General features: G+C 47.3%; 2 protein-coding genes across 2 annotated transcripts in view; both read right to left on the bottom strand.

The window, feature by feature from the left end:
• Window positions 1-5,013, bottom strand: part of LOC139384647 (probable inactive protein kinase DDB_G0270444) — a 9,682-nt gene extending 4,669 nt beyond the window's left edge. Inside the window, 1 exon segment of the mRNA XM_071129461.1 lies at window positions 3,715-5,013. Coding sequence (XP_070985562.1) covers window positions 3,715-5,013 — 1,299 coding nt within the window.
• A 4,494-nt stretch (window positions 5,014-9,507) lies between these two features.
• The window catches only part of LOC139384646 (pleckstrin homology domain-containing family G member 4B-like), a 147,770-nt gene continuing 137,277 nt past the window's right edge, over window positions 9,508-20,000 (bottom strand). The window contains exon 18 of the mRNA XM_071129460.1: window positions 9,508-9,513. Coding sequence (XP_070985561.1) covers window positions 9,508-9,513 — 6 coding nt within the window. The remainder of the gene's footprint in view (window positions 9,514-20,000) is intronic.

Genomic DNA, 20,000 nt, shown 5'->3' with positions numbered 1-20,000 from the left:
GGACAAGTGTCTGGCTCAGGTTTAGAGATGTAGTCTAGTCAGACAAGTGTCTGACTCAGGTTTAGAGATGTAGTCTAGTGGACAAGTGTCTGACTCAGGTTTAGAGATGTAGTCTAGTGGACAAGTGTCTGACTCAGGTTTAGAGATGTAGTCTAGTGGACAAGTGTCTGACTCAGGTTTAGAAATGTAGTCTAGTGGACAAGTGTTTGACTCAGGTTTAGAGATGTAGTCTAGTGGACAAGTGTCTGACTCAGGTTTAGAGATGTAGTCTGTTGGACAAGTGTCTGACTCAGGTTTAGAGATGTAGTCTAGTGGACAAGTGTCTGGCTCAGGTTTAGAGATGTAGTCTAGTGGACAAGTGTCTGACTCAGGTTTAGAGATGTAGTCTAGTGGACAAGTGTCTGACTCAGGTTTAGAGATGTAGTCTAGTGGACAAGTGTCTGACTCAGGTTTAGAGATGTAGTCTAGTGGACAAGTGTCTGACTCAGGTTTAGAGATGTAGTCTAGTGGACAAGTGTCTGACTCAGATTTAGAGATGTAGTCTAGTGGACAAGTGTCTGACTCAGGTTTAGAGATGTAGTCTAGTGGACAAGTGTCTGACTCAGGTTTAGAGATGTAGTCTAGTCAGACAAGTGTCTGACTCAGGTTTAGAGATGTAGTCTAGTGGACAAGTGTCTGACTCAGGTTTAGAGATGTAGTCTAGTGGACAAGTGTCTGGCTCAGGTTTAGATATGTAGTCTAGTGGACAAGTGTCTGACTCAGGTTTAGAGATGTAGTCTGTTGGACAAGTGTCTGACTCAGGTTTAGAGATGTAGTCTAGTGGACAAGTGTCTGGCTCAGGTTTAGAGATGTAGTCTAGTGGACAAGTGTCTGACTCAGGTTTAGAGATGTAGTCTAGTGGACAAGTGTCTGACTCAGGTTTAGAGATGTAGTCTAGTGGACAAGTGTCTGACTCATGTTTAGAGATGTAGTCTAGTGGACAAGTGTCTGACTCAGGTTTAGAGATGTAGTCTAGTCAGACAAGTGTCTGACTCAGGTTTAGAGATGTAGTCTAGTGGACAAGTGTCTGACTCAGGTTTAGAGATGTAGTCTAGTGGACAAGTGTCTGACTCAGGTTTAGAGATGTAGTCTAGTGGACAAGTGTCTGACTCAGGTTTAGAGATGTAATGGAAGTTATCAAACCTCAGAAATAGCGCTCCTTCAACCACTAAACTTCTTAACTATATGTTAAAATGCGCAATCAAGAACTCCTCTGCAAAACTTCTAAATTATTTACAGATTTCCTTCAGTTATGTTGACTTATTCTAACCATTTTCTTTTAAGGCAAAGTGTTGTTCTTGCTAGGTAACACACTGAGATTCATGGGAAGAGTCTTGCCGAAGGGAACCGATTTGCAAAAATTTAACGATGCCAAAAACTTCACTCCCATAGAACTCTGCGGTCACTCCCATAGAACTCTGAGGTCACTCCCATAGAACTCTGCGGTCACTCCCACAGAACTCTGCGGTCACTCCCACAGAACTCTGAGGTCACTCCCACAGAACTCTGCGGTCACTCCCACAGAACTCTGCGGTCACTCCCATAGAACTCTGCGGTCACTCCCATAGAACTCTGCGGTCACTCCCATAGAACTCTGCGGTCACTCCCATAGAACTCTGCGGTCACTCCCATAGAACTCTGCGGTCACTCCCATAGAATTCTGCGGTCACTCCCAAAGAATTCTGCGGTCACTACCATAGAACTCTGCGGTCACTCCCATAGAACTCTGCGGTCACTCCCATAGAATTCTGCGGTCACTCCCATAGAATTCTGCGGTCACTCCCATAGAACTCTGCGGTCACTCCCATAGAACTCTGCGGTCACTCCCACAGAACTCTGCGGTCACTCCCACAGAACTCTGCGGTCACTCCCATAGAACTCTGCGGTCACTCCCATAGAACTCTGCGGTCACTCCCATAGAACTCTGCGGTCACTCCCATAGAACTCTGCGGTCACTCCCATAGAACTCTGCGGTCACTCCCATAGAACTCTGCGGTCACTCCCATAGAATTCTGCGGTCACTCCCAAAGAATTCTGCGGTCACTCCCATAGAACTCTGCGGTCACTCCCATAGAATCATGCGGTCACTCCCATAGAATCCTGCGGTCACTCCCTTAGAATTCTGCGGTCACTCCCATAGAATTCTGCGGTCACTCCCATAGAATTCTGCGGTCACTCCCATAGAATTCTGAGGTCACTCCCATAGAACTCTGAGGTCACTCCCATAGAATTCTGCGGTCACTCCCATAGAACTCTGAGGTCACTCCCATAGAACTCTGCGGTCACTCCCATAGAACTCTGCGGTCACTCCCATAGAATTCTGCGGTCACTGCCATAGAATTCTGCGGTCACTCCCATAGAATTCTGCGGTCACTCCCATAGAATTCTGCGGTCACTCCCATATAATTCTGCGGTCACTCCCACTAAGGCCAACTAGATGCCCCCAGGCTTTCCTGCGCTGTGTGCAATAGCCTGGGTGACGAGCTTCACCCTCCCAGTAACCTACACTCAGTGGACTGGATCAAACTCTGCTACCAACCAACGGATGCTCCAAATGCTTTCAGCTCAGCTTGATAAGAGAGTGGGAGAGAAGAGCAGAGCAAGAGGTTGAGGATGACATCATTCCTGAATCCGTTAGCAGGCGCCGGGCACCTTTGTAGTGTGAATGGATTGTGTGCGGGGGAGGGAGGGATGGATGAGCGTCTAAATAAAGCCAGTGAGGAGATCAGAGGGGTCTGGGGAGCTCAGCACATCTCCTCTCCTCTAGAAGGCCCCTGCTTTAAGAAGAGCCACAAAGGGGCCCAGCTCCCTCCTTTTGACTGGGAGGGGGAGGAGAGTTGGGGAGGTGCCAGATAAAGAGCTGAGAGGGAGGAGGAGGAGAAGGAGGCCTTCAGCTTTTGTACACAGGGATAAATTAAAATGCCGGTTGAGTGGAGTTTTTTCTCTCTCTGAAGAGTCAGAGAGCGAGCGAGAGAGAGAGAGAGACAGAGAGAGAGAGAGAGAGAGAGAGAGGGAGGACCAGAGAGAGAGAGAGAGAGAGAGAGACAGAGAGAGAGAGAGAGAGAGAGGGAGGACCAGAGAGAGAGAGAGAGAGAGACAGAGAGAGAGAGAGAGAGAGAGGGAGGACCAGAGAGAGAGAGAGAGAGGTTTTTTTGTGGATGAAAAAGGGGTTTCATGACATCAAGCCAATGTATTACCTCATCTGTGAGTCTGGACAGGAATTAGTTTTGTTGAAAGAGAGTGACTATTCATATCGTACAGGAGGAGGAAAAGGGCTTGTCATTACGTCACTAAAGGCACCACTCTACTCGATGCAGCCAGGTACTGTTGATTCAGTGAGCTCTTTGGTCCACTTTTAGTCTAAAAGTCAACAACAAAAATTCTAACGTTTAGGGAACGTAAGTAACTCAGGGACTTCATAATGCACGTGAGTGACTACACCACACAGACACGGGGCAGAGGTTTTTCAGTTCCAAACTGTTTTCTGTCTCCTTTTGGTTTGACAGTCAGCTCCTATCCTTCTAGCCCAGTCCTGGAAATGAGAGGATCCTTTGCCCTTTAAGTCTAGAGTCACTAAACAGTCTATTTCACACCTCTAGTCATGAGGCTTAGAACAAACCACAGCTGTACAACTAGTGCAGCCGGGTGAAAACATGGTGAGACCACAGATAGAACCATATCTTCCTGAATCTCTTCCTGAATCTCTTCCTGATTCTCTTCTTCCTGAATCTCTTCCTGAATCTTTTCCTGAATCTCTTCGTGAATCTCTTCCTGAGTCTCTTCCTGAATCTCTTCTTCCTGAATCTCTTCCTGAATCTTTTCCAAGGTCTCTTCCTGTATCTCTTCCTGTATCTCTTCCTGAATCTCTTCCTGAATCACTTCGTGAATCTCTTCCTGATTCTCTTCCAAGGTCTCTTCCTGAATCTCTTCTTCCTGAATCTCTTCTTCCTGAATCTCTTCCTGAATCTCTTCCTGAATCTCTTCCTGAATCTCTTCGTGAATCTTTTACTGAATCTCTTTGTGAATCTCTTCCTGAATCTCTTCATGAATCTCTTCCAAGGTCTCTTCCAAGGTCTCTTCCTGAATCTCTGCCAAGGTCTCTTCCTGAATCTCTTCCTGCATCTCTTTCTGAATCTCTTCCTGATTCTCTTCCTGATTCTCTTCCTGTATCTCTTCCTGAATCTCTTCGTGAATCTCTTCCAAGGTCTCTTCCTGAATCTCTTCCAAGGTCTCTTCCTGAATCTCTTCCTGCATCTCTTTCTGAATCTCTTCCTGAATCTCTTCCTGATTCTCTTCCTGTATCTCTTCCTGATTCTCTTCCTGTATTTCTTCCTGAATCTCTTCGTGAATCTCTTCGTGAATCTCTTCCTGCATCTCTTCCCGCATCTCTTCCCGAATCTCTTCCCGAATCTCTTCCTGTGTCTCTTCCTGTGTCTCTTCTTGTGTCTCTTCCTGAATCTCTTCTTCCTGAATCTCTTCTTCCTGTGTCTCTTCCTGAATCTCTTCCTGAATCTCTTCTCCATGTGTCTCTTCCTGAATCTCTTCCTGAATATCTTCCTGAATCTCTTCTTCCTGTGTCTCTTCCTGAATCTCTTCCTGAATCACTTCCTGTATCTCTTCTTCCTGAATCTCTTCTTCCTGTGTCTCTTCCTGAATCTCTTCTCCCTGAGTCTCTTCCTGAATCACTTCTTCCTGAATCTCTTCTTCCTGAATCTCTTCTTCCTGTGTCTCTTCCTGAATCTCTTCCTGAATCTCTTCTCCCTGTGTCTCTTCCTGAATATCTTCTTCCTGTGTCTCTTCCTGAATCTCTTCCTGAATCTCTTCTTCCTGAATCTCTTCTTCCCGAATCTCTTCTTCCTGAATCTCTTCTTCCTGAATCTCTTCCTGAATCTCTTCTCCCTGTGTCTCTTCCTGAATCTCTTCCTGAATCTCTTCCTGAATCTCTTCCTGAGCTGAACTTCTCTGTCTCTTCATAAGGAGATAAAGGTCCACTGACCTGGCTGTAAACTTTAAGATTGAAGTGAAAAGGGAGAAGTGATCTCTGTTGTAGTGACCTGGAGGTTGTGGGGGCCCACACAGCCAGCTGCATACGAGGCAGACCCCCTCCCCTGTTCTCTCAATTAACCACTGAGCACACAGCAGGAAGAGGCGAGACAGAGGGAGATGACTCTTAATGTCAAGCTTCTGCCTCTAACCCTAGGAAACTGTTTACCACCTTCTCCTACCTCCGTAATCCCCCCCCCCCCCTCCCTTCGTAATCCCCCCCCCCCCCCCCTCTCTGGGGACAACTTTGTCAACCACTTTGAAAAGAAGGTTGATGTCATCTGCTCCTCATTCACTCAGCCTATTGAGTCCACTGGTCCCAGTCATTCACTCAGCCTATTGAGTCCACTGGTCCCCCTCATTCACTCAGCCTATTGAGTCCACTGGTCTCACTCATTCACTCAGCCTATTGAGTCCACTGGTCCCCCTCATTCACTCAGCCTATTGAGTCCACTGGTCCCACTCATTCACTCAGCCTATTGAGTCCACTGGTCCCAGTCCTTCACTCAGCCTATTGAGTCCACTGGTCCCACTCAGCCTATTGAGTCCACTGGTCCCACTCACACAGTACCACCCTATGTCGTGACCTCTTTCTCACCTCTCTCTACAGATGAAATCTTGCGACTAGTCTGTGCCTGGCAGATATTTCAGCTTGGATGTCGGCCCACCACCTCAAGCTCAACCTCGACCAGATGGAGCTGCTTTTCCTCCCGGGGACTGCCTGTCTGCTCCAATACCTCTCCATCACGGTTGACAACTCCATGTTGACCCCCTCCCAGAATGCCAGGAACCTTGGCGTGACCCTGGACAACACCCTGCCGTTCTCTGCAAACATCAAAGCAGTGACTTGCTCTTGCAGGTTCATGTTCTACAACATCCGTAGAGTACGACCCTACCGCACACAGGAAGTGACTCTACCGCACACAGGAAGTGGCGCAGGTCCTAATACCCAAGACAACATGGGAAGAGGATCCATTCCCTGAGTCACCAAGACAACATGGGAAGAGGATCCATTCCCTGAGTCACCAAGACAACATGGGAAGAGGATCCATTCCCTGAGTCACCAAGACAACATGGGAAGAGGATCCATTCCCTGAGTCACCAAGACAACATGGGAAGAGGATCCATTCCCTGAGTCACCAAGACAACATGGGAAGAAGATCCATTCCCTGAGTCACCAAGACAACATGGGAAGAGGATCCTTTCCCTGAGTCTCCAAGACAACATGGGAAGAGGATCCATTCCCTGAGTCACCAAGACAACATGGGAAGAGGATCCATTCCCTGAGTCACCAAGACAACATGGGAAGAGGATTCATTCCCTGAGTCACCAAGACAACATGGGAAGAGGATCCATTCCCTGAGTCACCAAGACAACATGGGAAGAGGATCCATTCCCTGAGTCTCCAAGACAACATGGGAAGAGGATCCATTCCCTGAGTCACCAAGACAACATGGGAAGAGGATTCATTCCCCGAGTCACCAAGACAACATGGGAAGAGGATTCATTCCCTGAGTCACCAAGACAACATGGGAAGAGGATTCATTCCCTGAGTCTCCAAGACAACATGGGAAGAGGATTCATTCCCTGAGTCTCCAAGACAACATGGGAAGAGGATCCATTCCCTGAGTCACCAAGACAACATGGGAAGAGGATCCATTCCCTGAGTCACCAAGACAACATGGGAAGAGGATCCATTCCCTGAGTCACCAAGACAACATGGGAAGAGGATCCATTCCCTGAGTCTCCAAGACAACATGGGAAGAGGATCCATTCCCTGAGTCACCAAGACAACATGGGAAGAGGATTCATTCCCCGAGTCACCAAGACAACATGGGAAGAGGATTCATTCCCTGAGTCACCAAGACAACATGGGAAGAGGATTCATTCCCTGAGTCTCCAAGACAACATGGGAAGAGGATTCATTCCCTGAGTCTCCAAGACAACATGGGAAGAGGATCCATTCCCTGAGTCACCAAGACAACATGGGAAGAGGATTCATTCCCTGAGTCACCAAGACAACATGGGAAGAGGATTCATTCCCTGAGTCACCAAGACAACATGGGAAGAGGATTCATTCCCTGAGTCACCAAGACAACATGGGAAGAGGATTCATTCCCTGAGTCACCAAGACAACATGGGAAGAGGATGCATTCCCTGAGTCTCCAAGACAACATGGGAAGAGGATCTGTTGGCTGGGCTCTCCACTTGTGGCATCAAACCCCTCCAGCTTACCCAGAATGCTGCATACCACCTGGTGTTCAACCTTCCAGTGACTTCCAGTGGAAGCTCACATCCACTACAAGACCATGGTGCTTACCTACAGAACACCAAGAGGAACTGTCCCTCCCTACCTTCAGGCTCTGGTCAAACCCTACACCCCAACCCATCCACTACAAGACCATGGTGCTTACCTACAGAACAGCAAGAGGAACTGTCCCTCCCTACCTTCAGGCTATGGTCAAACCCTACACCAACCCATCCACTACAAGACCATGGTGTTTACCTACGGAACAGCAAGAGGAACTGCCCCTCCCTACCTATAGTCGAATATTCCATGCTGCCACCCCTGGTCACTTGGTCCTCCCACCCCTACGGGAGGGCAGCTACCGCTCAGCCCAGTCAAATCTCTTTTCTGTCCTGGCACCTCAATGGTGGAACCAGCTTCTCCCTGAAGCTAGGACAACAGAGTCCCTGCCCATCTTCTGAAAACATCTGAAGCCCTGCCTCTTCAAAGAGTATCTTCAATAATCCCACAGCACCCCCCCCCCCCACCCCCTCAAAGCACCTCCTCATCTCCCCCCCACAAAAAACACTCACACATGACTTCCCCTTTTACTAGCTCTGACATTGCTGATAGCTACTTTATTGAAGGAAAAGTGAACTTCCTATGACTGAGATATGTGGATGTCCCACCAAGCTATCTGAAGATGCACTAACTAAGTCTCTCTGGATAAATTACTCAAACGTAAAGGATGAACAAAGCTGCCAGAGAATTCCCAGCTCTTCCCCAGGAGTCACACCATCACACCTCCCCCAGGAGTCACACCATCACACCTCCCCCAGGAGTCACACCATCACACCTCCCCCAGGAGTCACACCATCACACCTCCTCCAGGAGTCACACCATCACACCTCCCCCAGGAGTCACACCATCACACCTCCCCCAGCTCTTCCCCAGGAGTCACACCATCACACCTCCCCCAGGAGTCACACCATCACACCTCCCCCAGCTCTTCCCCAGGAGTCACACCATCACACCTCCCCCAGCTCTTCACCAGGAGTCACACCATCACACCTCCTCCAGGAGTCACACCATCACACCTCCCCCAGGAGTCACACCATCACACCTCCCCCAGCTCTTCCCCAGGAGTCACACCATCACACCTCCCCCAGCTCTTCCCCAGGAGTCACACCATCACACCTCCCCCAGCTCTTCCCCAGGAGTCACACCATCACACCTCCCCCAGCTCTCCCCCAGGAGTCACACCATCACACCTCCCCCAGCTCTTCCCCAGGAGTCACACCATCACACCTCCTCCAGCTCTTCCCCAGGAGTCACACCATCACACCTCCCCCAGCTCTTCCCCAGGAGTCACACCATCACACCTCCTCCAGCTCTTCCCCAGGAGTCACACCATCACACCTCCTCCAGCTCTTCCCCAGGAGTCACACCATCACACCTCCTCCAGCTCTTCCCCAGGAGTCACACCATCACACCTCCTCCAGCTCTTCCCCAGGAGTCACACCATCACACCTCCTCCAGAGTCTAACCCATGATCTGGTCACACCATCACACCTCCCCCAGGAGTCACACCATCACACTTCCCCCAGAGTCTAACCCATGATCTGGTCACACCATCACACCTCCTCCAGCTCTTCCCCAGGAATCACACCATCACACCTCCCCCAGCTCTTCCTCAGGAGTCACACCATCACACCTCCTCCAGCTCTTCCCCAGGAGTCACACCATCACACCTCCCCCAGCTCTTCCCCAGGAGTCACACCATCACACCTCCTCCAGCTCTTCCCCAGGAGTCACACCATCACACCTCCTCCAGAGTCTAACCCATGATCTGGTCACACCATCACACCTCCCCCAGGAGTCACACCATCACACCTCCCCCAGAGTCTAACCCATGATCTGGTCACACCATCACACCTCCTCCAGCTCTTCCCCAGGAGTCACACCATCACACCTCCCCCAGCTCTTCCTCAGGAGTCACACCATCACACCTCCTCCAGCTCTTCCCCAGGAGTCACACCATCACACCTCCCCCAGCTCTTCCCCAGGAGTCACACCATCACACCTCCTCCAGCTCTTCCCCAGGAGTCACACCATCACACCTCCTCCAGAGTCTAACCCATGATCTGGTCACACCATCACACCTCCTCTAGAGTCTAACCCATGATCTGGGCAAGGAATCACACCTCCCCCAGGAGTCACACCCCCAGGAGTCACACCATCACACCTCCCCCAGAGTCTAACCCATGATCTGGTCACACCATCACACCTCCTCCAGAGTCTAACCCATGATCTGGGCAAACAATCACACCTCCACCTTGTCTCCCAGAGTCTACCAACCAGGGTCTCCCAGTCTACCAAACAGGGTCTCCCAGTCTACCAACCAGGGTCTCCCAGAGTCTACCAATCAGGGTCTCCCAGAGTCTACCAACCAGGGTCTCCCAGTCTACCAACCAGGTCTCCCAGTCTACCAACCAGGGTCTCCCAGAGTCTACCAACCAGGGTCTCCCAGAGTCTACCAACCAGGGTCTCCCAGTCTACCAACCAGGGTCTCCCAGAGTCAACCAACCAGGGTCTCCCAGTCTACCAACCAAGGTCTCCCAGTCTACCAACCAGGGTCTCCCAGTCTACCAACCAGGGTCTCCCAGATTCTACCAACCAGGGTCTCCCAGTCTACCAACCAGGGTCTCCCAGGGTCTACCAACCAGGGTCTCCCAGAGTCTACCAAACAGGGTCTCCCAGTCAACTAACCAGGGTCTACCAACCAGGGTCTCCCAGGGTCTGGGCCTATTAAAGCACACTATTAAACCAGGAACCAACTAGCCAAGATGATCTGGCCCTCTATCCGTCTCTTTAGCTGTTGAGCCTGGGGACGTGTTTAGTGACTGAGATACTTGGCACTGAAGCAGTTTTTTGGGTTAATCTGTTGCAGAGATCGTAGCTGTGGGAATCAGACAATAAACAGTTTAATATGTCTACTTGGGCTACATAATGTAAATAGCTGTGTTTATAGGAGTGGGTATGTCAAACACTTTGAGTTCAAGACAAAGAAAGAGAAATAGAGAGAGAGAGAGAGAGAGAAAGAGAGAGAGAGAGAGAGAGAGAGAGAGAGAAGAGAGGGGGGACAGAGCGAGAGAAAGAGAGAGAGAGAGAGAGAGAGAGAGAGAGAGAGAGAGAGAGAGAGAGAGAGAGAGAGAGAGAGAGAGAAGAGGGGGGGACAGAGAGAGAGAGAGAGAGAGAGAGAGAGAGAGACATGGGGGGAGAGAGAGAGAGAGAGAGAGAGAGAGACAGAGTCTGACTGCATCCCAAATGACACTCTATTCCCTATATAGTGCTATATTATGGACATTGGTCAAAAGTAATGGGGAATCAAATGCCAAGACTCTGAGTTATATTCTATAGGATCAACCACAGAGCTCCTATAAATCAGTTATATTCTATAGGATCAACCACAGAGCTCCTATAAATCAGTTATATTCTATAGGATCAACCACAGAGCTCCTATAAATCAGTTATATTCTATAGGATCAACCACAGAGCTCCTATAAATCAGTTATATTCTATAGGATCAACCACAGAGCTCCTATAAATCAGTTATATTCTATAGGATCAACCACAGAGCTCCTAAAAATCAGTTATATTCTATAGGATCAACCACAGAGCTCCTATAAGTCAGTTATATTCTATAGGATCAACCACAGAGCTCCTATAAGTCAGTTATATTCTATAAGATCAACCACAGAGCTCCTATAAGTCAGTTATATTCTATAGGATCAACCACAGAGCTCCTATTTTGTTTCTGGTGTCCTTTGACAGCTCTTTGGTCTTGGCCATAGTGGAGTTTGGAGTGTGACTGTTTGAGGTTGTGGACAGGTGTCTTTTATACTGATAACAAGTTCAAACAGGTGCCATTAATACAGGTAACGAGTGGAGGACAGAGGAGCCTCTTAAAGAAGAAGTTACAGGTCTGTGAGAGCCAGAAATCTTGCTTGTGACCAAATACTTATTTTCCACCATAATTTGCAAATAAATTCATTAAAAATCCTACAATGTGATTTTCAGGATTTTGTTTTCTCACTTTGTCTGTCATAGTTGAAGTGTACCTATGATGACAATTACAGGCCTCTCTCATCTTTTTAAGTGGGAGAACTTGCACAATTGGTGGCTGACAAAATATTTTTTTGCCCCACTCTATAGCTGGCCAAGGCTGTGTGTTCAGACTCATAGACAGTGGACTCTGTCTGACCGAGGGTCCACACACACACGCACGCACGCACACACACACACACACACCCTGAAAGATGCGTCTCTGTGGCCCTCTTAACCGGAATGTCATCTCACTGTTGTTGTGTGGTAACACGGGGTCCCCATTAGAAAGAGAAGTGTGCCTGGTAATCTCATTTTATATGCAGAACCGTCTCAGAGAGAGAGATAGAGAGACAGGTTAGGGGGACAGAGAGAGGGAGGGGGAGAGATTTAAAGAGAGAGAGAGAGTGAGACAGAGAGAGTGAGAGTGAGACAGGGAGACAGAGAGAGAGAGAGAGAGAGAGAGAGAGAGAGAGAGAGAGAGTAGTGGGAAAGAGAGGGAGGGGGAGAGATATAAAGAGAGAGAGAGTGAGACAGGGAGACGGAGAGAGAGAGAGAGAGAGAGAGAGAGAGAGAGAGAGAGAGAGAGAGAGAGAGAGGGTAGTGGGAAAGAGAGAGGGAGGGGGAGAGATATATAGAGAGAGAGAGATAAAGAGAGAGAGAGAGAGAGAGAGAGAGAGAGAGAGACAGACAGACAGACAGACAGACAGACAGACAGACAGACAGACAGACAGACAGAGAGAGAGAGAGAGAGGGTAGGGGGAAAGAGAGAGGGAGGGAGAGAGATATAAAGAGAGAGAGAGAGAGACAGAGAGAGAGAGAGAGACAGACAGACAGACAGACAGACAGACAGACAGACAGAGAGAGAGAGAGAGAGAGGGAGAGGGTAGGGGGAAAGAGAGAGGGAGGGGGAGAGATATAAAGAAGGAGAGAGAGAGAGAGAGAGAGAGGGTAGGGGGAGAGATATAAAGAAGGAAAGAGAGAGAGCGAGAGAGAGGGAGGGGGAGAGATATAAAGAAGGAGAGAGAGAGAGCGAGAGAGAGGGAGGGGGAGAGATATAAAGAAGGAGAGAGAGAGAGAGAGAGAGAGGGAGGGGGAGAGATATAAAGAAGGAGAGAGAGAGAGAGAGAGAGAGGGAGGGGGAGGGATATAAAGAGGGAGAGAGAGAGAGGGTAGGGGGAGAGATATAAAGAGGGAGAGAGAGAGGGAGGGAGAGAGAGAGAGAGAGAGGGGTAGGGGGAGAGATATATAGAGAGAGAGAGAGACAGAGAGGGTAGGGGGAGAGATATAAAGAGAGAGAGAGAGAGAGAGAGAGAGAGAGAGAGAGAGAGAGAGAGAGAGAGAGAGGTAGGGGGAGAGATATAAAGAAGGAGAGAGAGAGACAGGGAGAGGGAGAGAGAGAGAGAGAGAGGTAGAGAGAGAGAGAGAGAGGGGTAGGGGGAGAGATATAAAGAGAGAGAGAGAGACAGAGAGGGTAGGGGGAGAGATATAAAGAGAGAGAGAGAGAGAGAGAGAGAGAGAGAGAGAGAGAGAGAGAGGGTAGGGGGAGAGATATAAAGAAGGAGAGAGAGAGACAGGGAGAGGGAGAGACAGAGAGAGAGAGAGAGAGAGAGAGAGAGAGAGAGAGAGAGAGAGAGAGAGAGAGAGAGAGAGAGAGAGACAGGGAGAGGGAGAGAGAGAGACAGAGAGAGAGAGAGAGAGAGAGAGAGAGAGAGTGAATCATGACTTCAACATGTTGAACAGCTACAACAGAGACTGTTAACTCAACTCCTCTCGTCCCTCAGAGGAATGCTGCTATTCCCAGCTTCCCAAAAAGCACCCTAGTAGTTCACTATTCATTTATTTTACCTTTATTTAAGTTGGCAAGTCAGTTAAGAACAAATTCTTATTTACAATGATGGCCTACACCGGCCAAACCGGATGACGCTGGGCTAATTGTGCGCCGCCCTACCAATCACGGCCATTTGGGCCATAATACAACAACCTCTCTGTCCTTTTGAGAGAGACTGCTGTTTTCTATAAAGCTACTGTCAAATTAGGCCTTTTCTCTTCCAATAGCAGAAACCTTTACTAGTCCTGTTTACTACAGTTCCCTCCTCTACTAGTCCTGTTTACTAGTCCTATTTACTCCAGTTCCTTCCTCTACTAGTCCTGTTTACTACAGTTCCTTCATCTACTAGTCCTGTTTACTACAGTTCCTTCCTCTACTAGTCCTGTGTACTACAGTTCCCTCCTCTACTAGTCCTGTTTACTACAGTTCCCTCCTCTACTAGTCCTGTTTACTACAGTTCCCTCCTCTACTAGTCCTGTTTACTAGTCCTGTTTACTAGTCCTGTTTACTCCAGTTCCTTCCTCTACTAGTCCTGTTTACTACAGTTCCCTCCTCTACTAGTCCTGTTTACTAGTTATGTTTACTCCAGTTCCTTCCTCTACTAGTCCTGTTTACTAGTCCTGTTTACTCCAGTTCCTTCCTCCACTTGTCATGTTTACTACAGTTCCTTCCTCTACTAGTCCTGTTTACTACAGTTCCTTCCTCTACTAGTCCTGTGTACTACAGTTCCCTCCTCTACTAGTCCTGTTTACTACAGTTCCCTCCTCTACTAGTCCTGTTTACTAGTCCTGTTTACTACAGTTCCCTCCTCTACTAGTCCTGTTTACTAGTCCTGTTTACTAGTCCTGTTTACTCCAGTTCCTTCCTCTACTAGTCCTGTTTACTACAGTTCCCTCCTCTACTAGTCCTGTTTACTAGTCCTGTTTACTCCAGTTCCTTCCTCTACTAGTCCTGTTTACTAGTCCTGTTTACTACAGTTCCTTCCTTTACTAGTCCTGTTTACTACAGTTCCCTCCTCTACTAGTCCTGTTTACTCCAGTTCCTTCCTCTACTAGTCCTGTTTACTAGTCCTGTTTACTCCAGTTCCTTCCTTTACTAGTCCTGTTTAATACAGTTCCCTCCTGTACTAGTCCTGTTTACTAGTCCTGTGTACTAGTCCTGTTTACTCCAGTTCCTTCCTTTACTAGTCCTGTTTACTACAGTTCCCTCCTCTACTAGTCCTGTTTACTAGTCCTGTTTACTACAGTTCCTTCCTCTAGTAGTCCTGTTTACTACAGTTCCTTCCTCTACTAGTCCTGTTTACTACAGTTCCTTCCTCTACTAGTCCTGTTTACTCCAGTTCCTTCCTCTACTAGTCCTGTTTACTAGTCCTGTTTACTCCAGTTCCTTCCTTTACTAGTCCTGTTTACTCCAGTTCCTTCCTCTACTAGTCCTGTTTACTCCAGTTCCTTCCTTTACTAGTCCTGTTTACTACAGTTCCCTCCTCTACTAGTCCTGTTTACTAGTCCTGTTTACTCCAGTTCCTTCCTCTACTAGTCCTGTTTACTAGTCCTGTTTACTAGTCCTGTTTACTACAGTTCCTTCCTCTACTAGTCCTGTTTACTCCAGTTCCTTCCTTTACTAGTCCTGTTTACTACAGTTCCCTCCTCTACTAGTCCTGTTTACTAGTCCTGTTTACTCCAGTTCCTTCCTTTACTAGTCCTGTTTACTACAGTTCCTTCATCTACTAGTCCTGTTTACTAGTCCTGTTTACTACAGTTCCCTCCTCTACTAGTCCTGTTTACTACAGTTCCCTCCTCTACTAGTCCTGTTTACTAGTCCTGTTTACTACAGTTCCTTCCTCTACTAGTCCTGTTTACTCCAGTTCCTTCCTTTACTAGTCCTGTTTACTACAGTTCCTTCCTCTACTAGTCCTGTTTACTAGTCCTGTGTACTCCAGTTCCTTCCTCTACTAGTCCTGTTTACTAGTGCTGTTTAGTAGTCCTGTGTAATCCAGTTCCTTCCTCTACTAGTCCTGTTTACTAGTCCTGTTTACTCCAGTTCCTTCCTCTACTAGTCCTGTTTACTACAGTTCCTTCCTCTACTAGTCCTGTTTACTCCAGTTCCTTCCTCTACTAGTCCTGTTTACTAGTCCTGTTTACTCCAGTTCCTTCCTCTACTAGTCCTGTTTACTCCAGTTCCTTCCTCTACTAGTCCTGTTTACAAGTCCTCTTTACTACAGTTCCTTCCTCTACTAGTCCTGTTTACAACAGTTCCTTCCTCTACTAGTCCTGTTTACAACAGTTCCTTCCTCTACTAGTCCTGTTTACTCCAGTTCCTTCCTCTACTAGTCCTGTTTACTAGTCCTGTTTACTCCAGTTCCTTCCTCTACTAGTCCTGTTTACTAGTCCTGTTTACTCCAGTTCCTTCCTCTACTAGTCCTGTTTACTCCAGTTCCTTCCTCTACTAGTCCTGTTTACTCCAGTTCCTTCCTCTACTAGTCCTGTTTACTCCAGTTCCTTCCTCTACTAGTCCTGTTTACTAGTTATGTTTACTGCAGTTCCTTCCTCTACTAGTCCTGTTTACTAGTCCTGTTTACTCCAGTTCCTTCCTCTACTAGTCCTGTTTACTCCAGTTCCTTCCTCTACTAGTCCTGTTTACTAGTTATGTTTACTCCAGTTCCTTCCTCTACTAGTCCTGTTTACTCCAGTTCCTTCCTCTACTAGTCCTGTTTACTACAGTTCCTTCCTCTACTAGTCCTGTTTACTACAGTTCCTTCCTCTACTAGTCCTGTTTACTACAGTTCCTTCCTCTACTAGTCCTGTTTACTAGTCCTGTTTACTACAGTTCCTTCCTCTACTAGTCCTGTTTACTACAGTTCCTTCCTCTACTAGTCCTGTTTACTACAGTTCCTTCCTCTACTAGTCCTGTTTACTACAGTTCCTTCCTCTACTAGTCCTGTTTACTAGTTATGTTTACTCCAGTTCCTTCCTCTACTAGTCCTGTTTACTCCAGTTCCTTCCTCTACTAGTCCTGTTTACTACAGTTCCTTCCTCTACTAGTCCTGTTTACTACAGTTCCTTCCTCTACTAGTCCTGTTTACTACAGTTCCTTCCTCTACTAGTCCTGTTTACTAGTCATGTTTACTCCAGTTCCTTCCTCCACTAGTCCTGTTTACTAGTCCTGTTTACTACAGTTCCGTTACCATGGAACCCTGTACTAGAATCCAGTCAGAGGAGAGCGTTTGTAGAGGGATTATATGTGTCACTGTCAGTCTGAATCGGTCAATACTGTTACTGTGTCAGTGATGGGCTGCCCCCTCCGGCACTGTGTGTGTGTGTGTGTGTGTGTGTGTGTGTGTGTGTCTACATACGTACTGTGTGTGTGTGTGTGTACGTTCTATCTGTGTGTGTGTGTGTGTACACTCTGTGTGTGTGTGTGTTAATAAGGAGTGTGTGTGTGTGTGTGTGTGTGTGTGTGTGTGTGTGTGTGTGTGTGTGTGTGTGTGTGTGTGTGTGTGTGTGTGTGTGTGTGTGCGTGCGTGCGTGCGTGCGTGCGTGCGTGCGTGCGTGCGTGCGTGCGTGCGTGCGTGCGTGCGTGCGTGCGTGCGTGCGTGCGTGCGTGTGTGTGCGCGTGTGTGTGTGTGTTCTGCGGGCCCTGGGAACACACAGCCTGGTGAGCGGTAGCTGGGTAGCGTCAGAGTATATTAGTATGATCATCAGTATGATGAGCACTCAGCCATTACACACACACACACACACACACACACACACACACCTTATTAATACACACACACACACACACACACACACACACACACACGTGCACACACACACACACACACACACACACACACTCCTTATTAATACACACACACACACACTCCTTATTAATACACACACACTTTATTAACACACACACACACACACACACACACACACACTCCTTATTAACAAACACACACACAGCTTATAAACACACAAAACACACACGCACACGACTCACTCCGATTCCCCCCTCTGTAAAACCTTGTGTGGTTAAAACTCCCCGTTAACTGGGCCTGGGAGGAGAGGAGCGAGGACTAATTCAATAACACCGGGTCTGTTTCCATCTGTGTTTGGCTCATCACATTATACAGAGAGCCCACAGTGACACACAGACTGTCAATGAACCCCCCCCCCCCAAGGCATTCACATGGATCCCACTTAGCATCTCATCACAACCCTTTTCAATGGAACAGACACATTCATGGAATATCAATCAGAGGTTATTAGATCAGTCAGACACCTAAACCTCGTTAAGCAAGAAGACTGTTTTTCATGGTGAAGAATTAGATGTTTTAAGTTGAAGGCGTAGAATAATGGGACACATTAGTAAAGCACACTATGAATAAATCAGAGCTTATCTGGCACTAGAAGACACAGAGTAGGACTGCTCAACAACTAGCAGTTATGCTATCATTAGAATGTAATAAACACTAGAAGACACAGAGTAGGACTGCTCAACAACTAGCAGTTATGCTATCATTAGCATGTAACAAACACTAGCAGCAACGCTATCATTAGCATGTAACAAACACTAGAAGACACAGAGTAGGACTGCTCAACAACTAGCAGTTATGCTATCATTAGCATGTAACAAACACTAGAAGACACAGAGTAGGACTGCTCAACAACTAGCAGCTATGCTATCATTAGCATGTAATAAACACTAGAAGACACAGAGTAGGACTGCTCAACAACTAGCAGCTATGCTATCATTAGCATGTAACAAACACTAGCAGCTATGCTATCATTAGTATGTAACAAACAATAGCAGTTATGCTATCATTAGTATGTAACAAACAATAGCAGTTATGCTATCATTAGCATGTAACAAACAATAGCAGTTATGCTATCATTAGCATGTAACAAACAATATCAGTTATGCTATCATTAGTATGTAACAAACAATAGCAGTTATGCTATCATTAGCATGTAACAAACACTAGCAGCTATGCTATCATTAGTATGTAACAAACAATAGCAGTTATGCTATCATTAGCATGTAACAAACACTAGAAGACACAGAGTAGAACTGCTCAACAACTAGCAGCTACGCTATCATTAGCATGTAACAAACACTAGCAGCTATGCTATCATTAGTATGTAACAAAAAATAGCAGTTATGCTATCATTAGCATGTAATAAACACTAGCAGACACAGAGTAGGACTGCTCAACAACTAGCAGCTACGCTATCATTAGCATGTAACAAACACTAGCAGTTATGCTATCATTAGCATGTAATAAACACTAGAAGACACAGAGTAGGACTGCTCAACAACTAGCAGCTACGCTATCATTAGCATGTAATAAACACTAGCAGACACAGAGTAGGACTGCTCAACAACTAGCACCTTCGCTATCATTAGCATGTAACAAACACTAGCAGCTACACTATCATTAGCATTTAAAAACCACTAGCAGCTATGCTATCATTAGCATGTAACAAACACTAGCAGCTATGCTATCATTAGTATGTAACAAACACTAGCAGCTACACTATCATTAGCATGTAACAAACACTAGCAGCTATGCTATCATTAGCATGTAACAACTGTGTTTGGGGGTCTGATTAGGGTGGCAGGGGCGTGGGTCAAGTCAAGCAGGATGATCAGAAGGTCATGCTCACCCTCCCCTGGGTTTCAGGAAGAAGGGGAGAGGAACCCCCAAAATATGAAAGGGGAACAGGGGTTGACCCACTTTCTGTTGAGGGGACTGTGTCCCAAATGACACCATATTCCCCTGGTCTAAAGTAGTGCACTACCATAGGGCCCTGGTCTAAAGTAGTGCACTACCATAGGGCCCTGGTCTAAAGTAGTGCTCTACCATAGGGCCCTGGTGTAAAGTAGTGCACTACTATAGGGCCCTGGTCTAAAGTAGTGCACTACCATAGTACCCTGGTCTAAAGTAGTGCACTACCATAGGGCCCTGGTCTAAAGTAGTGCACTACCATAGGGCCCTGGTCTAAAGTAGTGCACTACTATAGGGCCCTGGTCTAAAGTAGTGCACTACCATAGGGCCCTGGTCTAAAGTAGTGCACAACCATAGGGCCCTGGTCTAAGGTAATGCACTACCCTATGGGCCCCGGGCTAAGGGGTGCCATAGGGCTCTGGTCTACAGTAGTGCAATATATAGGGAATAGGGTTCCATAGGGCTCTGGTCTAAAGTAGTGCACTTTATAGGGAATATAGGGAATAGGGAGCCATTTGGAACACAGTCAGGGTCACTTCCCCTTCCTGTCTCTTCCACAATTCCCCACCCCCTCTAACCATAACCCCTAACCTATACAGTAGACTGACAGGGACACCTCTAACCTATACAGTAGACTGACAGGGACACCTCTAACCTATACAGTAGACTGACAGGGACACCTCTAACCTATACAGTAGACTGACAGGGACACCCCTAACCTATACAGTAGACTGACAGGGACACCTCTAACCTATAGGGTAGACTGACAGGGGACACCTCTAACCTATACAGTAGACTGACAGGGGGACACAGTCACATGACATCTAGATAAGGAACCCATTGGTTAGTTTGCATCCTGCCATTGAACACAAAGAATAAAAGGAGCTCTCTCTCATTCTCCTTCACTGACCACCAACCATGATAACAACTGATCTGAGAGCAGTTGAAGGACCATTCAGAGCTCTCTCTCATTCTCCTTCACTGACCACCAACTATGATAACAACTGATCTGAGAGCAGTGGAATGACCATTCAGAGCTCTCT

The sequence above is a fragment of the Oncorhynchus clarkii genome, chromosome 26, assembly GCF_045791955.1.
Source record: "Oncorhynchus clarkii lewisi isolate Uvic-CL-2024 chromosome 26, UVic_Ocla_1.0, whole genome shotgun sequence".
NCBI lineage: Eukaryota > Metazoa > Chordata > Actinopteri > Salmoniformes > Salmonidae > Oncorhynchus > Oncorhynchus clarkii.
This window is presented reverse-complemented; position numbering and strand designations above follow the sequence as displayed.